The sequence below is a fragment of the Myotis davidii genome, unplaced genomic scaffold (genome assembly GCF_000327345.1).
Source record: "Myotis davidii unplaced genomic scaffold, ASM32734v1 scaffold823, whole genome shotgun sequence".
In the NCBI taxonomy this organism is placed as follows: domain Eukaryota; kingdom Metazoa; phylum Chordata; class Mammalia; order Chiroptera; family Vespertilionidae; genus Myotis; species Myotis davidii.
Window position 1 is genome coordinate 219316 of NW_006293907.1, and position 9656 is coordinate 228971.

The window sequence follows — 9656 nt, forward strand, 5'->3', positions numbered from 1 at the left end:
AGGGGCCCCGCGCCTCGCGTCCCGGCACCTCTGTGTCCAGGGACCTGCTCAGGGGAACCGGTGCGGGCATGCTGGGATGGGGACCGCGGACCCGAGCGGAGGCGGGAATGTGACCACTCGCACCCACCTCGCCTGGGCCGCCCTCACCGGTGTGGACACTGCAAGAGGCTTGCCCCGAGCATGAAGCTGCAGCTACTCAATTAAAAGGAATAGTCCCATTAGCAAAGTTTGATTGTGCTGCCAACACAAACACCTGTAACAAGTACGGAGTCAGCGGATAGCCAAGCCCGAAGGTTTTTGGAGATGGTGATTCTTCAGGTGCTTATGATGGCCCGGGCCTGCTGGTGGGACCGGCAGCCCCCTGAAGAAGTAAGCCGACCAGCTGCAGTTCCTCTCAGGCCTGAGGAAGAATGTGACAAGTTCATGGTGATAAAGATGCTTCTGTGGTGGGTTTTTTCAAGGATTTATTCAGCGAAGCTCACTCTGAATTTCTAAAAGCAGCCAGCAACGTGAGGGGTAACTACCGATTTGCACACACCAATATTGAGTCTCTGGTGAACAAGTATGATGATGATGATGGAGAAGGTATCACCTTGTTTCCTCCTTCACATCTGATGAACAAGTTTGAAGACAAAATTTCAGCATATAAAGTAATGAAAATGACCAGTGGCAAGATTTTAAAAAATCATCCAGGAAAACATTTTTGGTATCTGCCCTCACATGACAGAAGGTAAATAAAGACTTGATACAGGGCAAGGACTTACTTGTGGCGTACTATGACGTGGACTACGAAAAGAATGCTAATGGTCCAGCGACTGGAGAAACAGGGTGAGGATGGCAGCAAAGAAATTCCCGGATGCTGGACACTAACTTCACTTTGTAGCGAGCTGCAAAACCTTTCGCCATGATCTTTCCGATTTGGGTTTGGAAAGCACTGCCAGAGGGACTCCTGTTGTTGCTATCAGAACTGCAAAAGGAGAGAAGTTGGTCATGCAGGAGGAATTCTTGCGTGATGGCAAGGCTCTTGAGAGATTCCTGCACGATTACTTTGATGGCAACCTGAAGAGATACCTAAAATCTGAGCCAATCACAGAGAGCAATGATGGGCCCGTAAAGGTAGTGTTAGCAGAGAATTTTGATGAAATAGTGAATGATGTAAATAAAGATGTGCTGATTGAATTCTATGCTCCTTGATGTGGCCACTGTATGAATCTGGAACTTGAGTGTAAAGAACTGGGAGAGAAGCTCAGAAAAGACCCAAATGTTATTATAGCCAAGATGGATGCCACAGCCAATGATGTGCCTTCTCCATATGAAGTCAGAGGTTTTCCTACCATCTACTTCTCTCCAGCCAACAAGAAGCTAGGTCCAAAGAAATATGAAGGTGGCCATGAATTAAGTAATTTTATTAGCTATCTACACCGAGAGGCTACAAACCCCCCTATAATCCAAGAAGAAAAACCAAGAAGGCGACACAGGAGGATCTCTAAAGCAGCAGCCAAACATACCACTTTGTAAAGAACTCCTCCACCAGAGCTGGGAAAACCGTTAGGGAAGGACTGGTACCCATATGGGATTATTACCTCTCAGGGCTGAGAGGATAGATGGGTATTATCTAAATCCTGTTAAATTTTCTCTAAACTGTTTCTTAGCTGCACTATTCGTGGAAATACCAGGAGACCAGTTTATGTTTGTGCCTTTGGGAAAAATTATTTGTGTTGCTGGGGGTGGAGGGAATTGAGTTGGGGGTTATTTTCTAAACTTTTTTTTGTACATTTGGAACAGTGATAATAAATGAGCCCCCTTTAAACTATCAAAAAAAAATAATTTCAACTTTTTAAAATCCAGCTCCTAGAAGTTTTAAGATTTCAGATGTGGCTCAGGGTACATTTCTGTTGGGCAGTGCCAACCTAGAGTAGTTCCCAAGTCTTAAATTTTAGAAAGTTCTTAAAACAATTACACTAAGAAGTTTTTTCCCTCAGTATATCATACACCACTTTGAGGTGACTGGGAGAGGAAAATAAAGAAATCAAATACAGTCCTACCCTCCCCTCCCCTCCCCACCCCCAAACCCTGTGCCATATCCATTTACGGCCAGGGTTCAGGATCTGAAGAAGGGGCCATGCACAAATGAAAACACTAGACAAGAAATATGAATTTAGAAGGCATGGGGGCCAGGCGGAAACTTCCCTCTGGTGCAGAAGCTCGCTGAAAACTCAGTCCTGTCTGCTTTTATTCACTTGAATATACATTTGCCCTTTAGGAATGCATACAGGCATGTCAAAGGTAAAGGTTGGTAAACAGTAAAAGGGTTATCAGGTTAGGGGATTGCCTTCAGCCATTGAGCCCACAGCAGGGCAATATGATGCTGATTTTCAGCTCTGCTGAATATCAAAGTCCATTGGCCTTCCCATAGCACCCTGCGCCTCTCCCCCCTCCCCCTTGTGCCCCTGCTCTTCCCAATCTTTCTTCATAAGACATGCTCTGCAGCGAGGCCATCCTCTGCCCCCGAGACTCCAGGCCGGCACAGCTGAACTGAAGCCATGACCCTGCTCCTCCTCCGCAGCCACCTGCTCCTCCTCCGCCTTCATCACCTCATCATCGCCTCCTGAAAAACCCTGCAGGACTCATGGGAAAATGGGCAAACCACCTGCAACACGTACACCTGTAACCAAAACACTAACAAAAGCAATCACTGTGCTTCGCTACTAAAGTTGAAGACATTAAATTCCTAATAAACCAATAACTATAGGACTTCACCTTTTGAAAAAGGAGTTGATGGCATCTGGATGGAAGGAGTTGATGGTATCTACAAAAGGATGGATGGTTCCTAATTCTGGACATTAAAATTCCGAGATGCCCAGGCCAGGGAGCACAGCTAGAGCATTATCCCAAAACACAAGATTGCAGGTTCGATCCCCAGTCAGGGCACAGACAAGAATGAACCAATGGATGGATAAATAAGTGGAAGAACAAGTCGATGTTTCTCCTCTCCGCCCCCCCACCCCCCCGCCCAAAGAATCAATTTTTAAGAATTCAGAGCCCTGGATGGTGTTGCTCAGTGTTTGAAGCATCCGCCCAAGGACCAAAGGGACCTGGGTTTGATTCCCAGTCAAGGGCATGTACCTGGGCTGCAGGTTTGCTCTCTTTCTTCCCCCGACCCCACCCCCGTCAGGGCTTGTGCAGGAGGCAACCAGTCAGTGTGTCTCTCTCAAGTCAATGTTTCTCTCTCTCCCTCTCCCTTTCTCCCTTGCACTCTCTCTAAAAATCAATGGAAAAATATCCTCAGGTGAGGATTAACAACAACAACAAAAATTCACAGAGCCCAGCTAGCATGGCTCAGTGGTTGGGTGTCGAACTATGAACCAGGAGTCACTGGTCAGGGCACATTCCCGGGTTTCAAGCTCAATCCCCAGTGGGGCTGGGAGGGTGTGCAGGAGGCCAATGACTCTCTTTCATCATTGATGTTTCTATCTCTCTCTCTCTCTCTCAAATCAATAAAAATATATATTTTTAAAATCACAGAGATCAGGGAGAATCACATAGTGATTGGGGTGCATGGCCAAACAGAGTCCCAAGGACACTGAAGGCTGCCAGGTTATGGTACTTTGCATTGGCAACTGTTACCCAGGTACGGCACACAACGGAGCCTACCGAGGGCAGTCACCCCTGAGTCCGTTACCCACACTATCCAGAAACAGTGCGCTTTACTAATCACACAGCAGCAAATGCACATTGTAGCCAGGCCTGCAATCCGTTTGCTTCATGCTTGCAATTCCGGTTCCTGCCAGCAGGAGGAGATAGCATGCTGTGCCATAGCCAGCCAATAATGTCCAGTTAAATACTTGGTCACAAGGTGGCCAAGCTTCTCTAAATCTTTTTGTGTGGAAACGGTAGTACCTTAAAGAAAGAACTGGGCGTGGGGAGGAATAGAGACTGCACTTCTGCACACTACCATCAAACACACTGCTTCAGTGTTTGCGATGAAATGTAAAATGCTGCCCACGCTGTGCTGTGAACGGATCGCACCGGCTGGTAAGAACCCTGTAGGTCCTTACACAGTGGGTTTCAGACTGTGCTTTCAGAGTTTGGTGAGAAAGCAAACGGAATGGTTAGTTTAACAGAAGGTGATCATCTGTCTTTTTATTTCCTTTTCTTTCTTTTCTTTTTTTTTATATATTTTATTGATTTTTTACAGAGAAGAAGGGAGAGGGACAGAGAGTTAGAAACATCGATGAGAGAGAAACATCGATCAGCTGCCTCCTGCACTCCCCCTAGTGGGGATGTGCCCGCAACCAAGGTACATGCCCCTGACCGGAATCGAACCTGGGACCCTTGAGTCCGCAGGCCGACGCTCTATCCACTGAGCCAAACCGGTTCGGCTCCTTTTCTTTCTTTAAAATATATTTTTATTGATTTCAAAGAGGAAGGGAGAGGGAGAGAGAGAGAGAGACAGAAACATCAATGATGAGAATCATTGATCGGCTGCCTCCTGCACACTCCACACTGGGGATTGAGCCCACAACCTGGGGATGTGCCCTTGACTGGAATCGAACCTGGGACCCTTCAGTCCGCAGGCCGATGCTCTATCCACTGAGCCAAACCAGCTAGGGCTTGATTTCCTTTTCTATGGCCACACGAAAATGATCATTCATAACCAGTGACCGCAGAGGGAAGATGACCAGCAGACACCAAGAACCAGCACTGGCTCCGCTGCCGATGGTCGCAGCAGGAAATCCTGGCCTGTGCTGTGACCGTCCTCCCTAAGGCACAATAAGTGGTGCCACAGGTGATAGGTGACTAATTTTGTAAAAGCCCAGCAGCGTTCTCCTGTCAACTTTTGATTTCTGTGTATTCCTTGCTGACAACCATCAAGGCTAACAGCCAGGGGATCTTTATGGTAACCTCTCGGCCTAAATTACCTGGACAAGGAGTTATTAGACAGACGGACAGGCAGAGGCCTGAGGGGAGCTGGTGACAAGGGTGGCTGCCCCCCTGCCACCACACCGAGTCCCGCTCAGCCGCTGACGCTCCGTTTCCAGTTCACAGAGATCAGCCGGCGCATGCTCTGCTCCTACCACACGGACATAGATGAGCTCTTCGCTGAAATCGACCACTGTCTGGCCATCAACCGCAGCGTCCTGCAGCAGCTGGACGGGCAGTGTGGCCGCAGGCTCACGGACGACGACTGGCAGGAGATCCAGGCACAGGTAGGCCCTCCATGGGGAAGTGGCGACCTTAGAGGGAGGCCTTACACACACACACACACACACACACACACACACACACACACCCCGGCTCTGGGTGACTGCGAGGCCCTTCCTCTGAAGTTCTGCTTTGATGATGCCAACTTGTGAACAGTGGAAACACCAAAGGGAACAGACTGCCCGGGCGCTCCATGTGCTCCCCCTGGGTCTGCAGGGACCATGGGAGGAAGGGCCACTGAGAATCCAACAGCGGAAAAACTTACCTGAATGTCATAAAAATAAGAACATTTATAATGATGTTTAACAGCTACATAGAGCTGTTTTCTGAAAAAGACCATTCTATTGCTTAATTAAAAGTAATTCTGTATTGTCGATGTTCAGTATTTTATAAAGGATTTTGTTCCTAAATGTCTTACCACAGACGGGTCCAACCCCCTTTCATTTTCACAGGAGTAACAGGATGTGTATAGAATGAACATGTGTTTAGTGTTATTTTAACACAGGACGAGACCCATTCATTTGAGCAGATCCCTGTCTCTCAGGACCTCGGTCTCTCCTGATCTGGATGAACCGAGACCCTGAGAGGCTCTCCCTCTGTGTTGTAGGCCCTGCAGCGGGGGGCCTCCGAGTGCTCCATCTGCCTGGCGCCGCTGGCGGGGAGCGGCCGGCGCCCCCGGGAGGCCGTGCTGCTGTCCTGCTCCCACGTGTTTCACCATGTGTGCCTGCTTGCCCTGGAGCAGTTCTCCTGGGGCGACAGCTCGCCCTTCCACGCCTGCCCCCTCTGCCGCGCCTGCTACCAGAAGAAAATTCTTCAAAGTTGAATGTCATGGTCAGGGAAAAGTTGTGCCACTCTGAGGCAAAGTCTACCTTAATTCTGACAAACTGTGGGGGTTTGGGGTTAAGTGCTGCAGTGCAATTTGTTCTCCAGGGAAGGACCCTCACAGTTGTGCATAAGAAACATAACTATATTTAAAAAGCTGACAACTAATCCAGTGTCCGTCTTCACTCTGTAAAAAGAACATTCCAGACTCATGAGTTTAATCCGTTGAAACAGGAGAGGGACGGATCTGACTTGAGTTCCTGAGGTTCTGTAACTGCTGACTTGTGCTGAGTGGCCTGGCCGGGGTTGCTCAGAACAGAAAGTGCCCCTTCCTCTCCGGAGGTCGGTCTACCTGGCCCACCTCCACGGGGCTCTGCTGGGCACCCATGCAGCGTGGTGCTGCCGTGGCTGGTGTCTGACCAACAAGGGTCTGGAGGCCCCGCCATCATCCTCTGCTGGCTCCCTGGGTGCTTCCCTGCTCTGTAAGAAATCCCCCTTGTGCTTCAGCCCTTGAATGTGTAAAAGGTAAAATACTCGGTGGAGGTCGGCATCGGAAGATGGTCAATCCCATGTTCACGACTTAGGGCCACACATCCCGTTTCAGCTCAGCCCTGAGGAACCCCAGGAGCTGCTCTACCTCAGCGTCCTGCCCCTGGGACCCCTGCCAGGAGCGACTCTGCAGCAGACCAGCCCCTCTCAGCCCTCGGCCGCTCCGCTCACGGCTCCGTCCAGCTCGTGGCTCTCCCCCGTCCCCCGAGTCCCCCACAAGGGTTCTACCACGGGGGAAGAGCAGACAGCGATGCCCATGGACCGTGCGTGGGCATTGGGACCACATCACTGCAGCCACAGCCCAGGGCAGGCGGGGAGCCAGCGAGCCCGCGGTGGGCACACAGGGTGACAAGGGTGCACCTGTCAAGGGCGCCAAATGGGACCGAGTGCTGGGATGCACGGCCTCCTCATGACTCGTCTCATCCTCTTAAAACGCTAGCGTGCGCTTCACTTCTCTGGACGATTCCTACCACTTGGGAATCAGAGCTCGAGCACCGTTCCAACGGAGCGTCACCCAGTGGGAGACGGACCGCACGGTGTGACCAACAGAGAGCCAGGGGGAGTGGGCACTGGCCCCGCCATCCCCTTCGAAGGCCCTGACCGGTGGGCAGAGCCAGGTCGCCGTGGCCAGAGCAGGCAAGTCCACTGCCCCAAACCTGGGATCTAGAGGGAGGCCAGCGATGCCTGCATCACGCCATGAGGCACCGGGGCTCTGTTCCTGGGCTCGCGGAGTTTAGGAGCGCGGTTCTGTGACAGTTTCAACCTTCCTAATGCCGCAACCCTTTAATACAGTTCCTCATGTTGTGGTGACCCCCAACCATAAAATTATTTTCGTTGCTACTTCATAACTGTAATTTTGCTACTGTTATGAATCGTCATGTAAATATCTGATATGCAGATATTTGGAAATGGATGTATTTCCATTGTTTACGACGCACAGGTAGAGAACCGCTGGTTTAAACCCATCGCCAGCCACCGGTCTCTTGAGCGATTTAAAAGTAGCCCAGTGATGGCGAACCTTTTGAGCTCGGCGTGTCAGCATTTTGAAAAACCCTAACTTAACTCTGGTGCCGTGTCACATACAGAAATTTTTTGATATTTGCAACCATAGTAAAACAAAGATTTATATTTTTGATATTTAGTTTATATATTTAAATGCCATTTAACAAAGAAAAATCAACCAAAATGAGTTTGCGTGTCACCTCTGACATGCGTGTCATAGGTTCGCCATCACTGAAGTAGCCTGTTTGCAGTTCAGGTGGTTGCCTATCATGTTACCTTTTAATAGTAAATTCCAGTTTTGTTTCATGTGCTGAGGGGAATCGATTTTGCTGTCATGGTGTTGTCACAACAAGCACGTGTTCCCCACCATCAGGTGGGGCTGGCTGGTCTGGGGGGGCCCCCGGGGCGCACTGCACATGACTCAGCTCCCGACTTGAGGACCCTGAACGTCTGGACTTGGGTTTCTGGCACCTGCGACCCGAGTGACAGCAAGGCAAGTGTCACTCCCTCGTGACGAGTAGTATTGGGGGTCCCAGAGGACAGCGTGTGGGTAGAGCCGCCCCTCAACCTGCCGAGGCTCACGTCCCGGCACCTGCTCCCGCCGCTGCTGGGCACCCAGGCCGAGGCCCCACCATAGGTTCGCCCAAAGGTGCTCCGGCCTGAAGGTGCGCCACCTCCCAGACAGCTTCATACTCAGCTCAGACATGACTTCCCACAAAACGGCCACTGGGGGACATAAGCAAAATGGGGTTCCTGTTGGTGCCACACGAAGGTGCAGATTCAGGGAGAGGCTGCCGTGTCCCTCACGGGGCAGGTGACTGCCACTTCCGTGGGGGCCCCTGTGCTGTCCAGGCTGAGCCGCGCGGGCCTCAGGGGCGCGGCCTGTCCCCGCTTCTCTGATGGAGCGGCTCCAGTGAGGGGCGGCGCCGCCCCCGGAGGCAGCAGGCTTGCTTCTCCCCGAGAAGCCGGGGTGCACGGGGTGCGCCCCGCGGTGGGGCCAGCAGCCTCCTCCGCAGAGTTCCAGGGACGGGCCGCCAGCTCCGAGGGGAGCCCCAGCTCCAGGACCTCCTGCCCACGTCCTCGGGCTTCTGGTGCTGGCTCTGCTGCAGCGGTGGCCACCAGTTGACTGACGGTGAGGGAGGCGATGGTCAGGGCTGTGATCCCAAAACGTGGGACTCAGTGTGTGGGCCTTCTGACAGCCGGCTGGTGCGGGCAGACAGACCCGTGGCAGAGCAGGGCCCTGAGCACCGGCTTGCGCTGGAGAGCGGAGCGACCTTATGGCTGTGTATTAGTCTCCATTAACTGGTGAGGAAGAAAACCAACAGGATTCTTTCAAACCGTAGGGAGGGAGGGCTCTTTCAGTACTCATGGGAAATTTCAGATTTTGACGACTTCAAATTTTTAAATTTCCTAACAGCCAAAAACAAAGGGCAGGAATGGGAACTCCTGTAACAGTCAACAATAAAAATAAACTTTAAAAATAAAGTTAAAAAATAACCAGGAAAAGTATTAAAGACACACCCGGCAAATATTTCATATCCACGTCACAGGGTTTTATAAAGCAATGTTCTGAAGCACCGAAGTCCAGCGCTGCACGACTTTTAAGGACTTTTAAATGTTGTCCGCTGTTTCTATGCAGCCCACTGCTAAACGTTAAAAAGGCTACCGTCCTTTATAGGAGCTGCTACAGCTAATTACGACATTGTCTCAGAAAGGCCGAGCAATTAAAATATTTAAATATTTTCAAATAACAGCTGACCTTTATCGAGTGCCTGCACTCAGACGCGTCAGCCACGCAGGGCGGGGGTCCGTGTAAAATGCTGTCAACATGCAAGTCTCCCGCGTCCCACTTCTGCCCTTGGAATTGAGTGCGGTGGCTGTGGCCACTCTTCCTGGTCCTCCTCACAGCCCAGGTTCTGCACAGCCGCTTTGCACAGGGGGAGAGAACCAGGAAACGGGAAACCCAGGCCTCCGCCACCCGTCCTGGGGCTGCAGGTCCCCAGATCTGGGCCTGTGCATTAAAGCGGGAGCCAAAGAGAACTTCCCCAAACCACCTCCTTCTGTAGGAAACGGGCCTC

At 51.2% G+C, this 9656-nt stretch overlaps 1 protein-coding gene and 1 pseudogene across 1 annotated transcript in view; both read left to right on the plus strand.

Annotated features, from left to right (window-relative positions):
* The window catches only part of LOC102751527, a 9359-nt pseudogene extending 7549 nt beyond the window's left edge, over positions 1–1810 (plus strand).
* Positions 1–6028, plus strand: part of RNF32 (ring finger protein 32) — a 24397-nt gene extending 18369 nt beyond the window's left edge. Inside the window, exons 7-8 of the mRNA XM_006767786.2 lie at positions 5043–5210; positions 5813–6028. Of these exons, the coding sequence (XP_006767849.1) occupies positions 5043–5210; positions 5813–6028 (384 nt within the window). The remainder of the gene's footprint in view (positions 1–5042; positions 5211–5812) is intronic.
* Positions 6029–9656: the final 3628 nt, after the last annotated feature.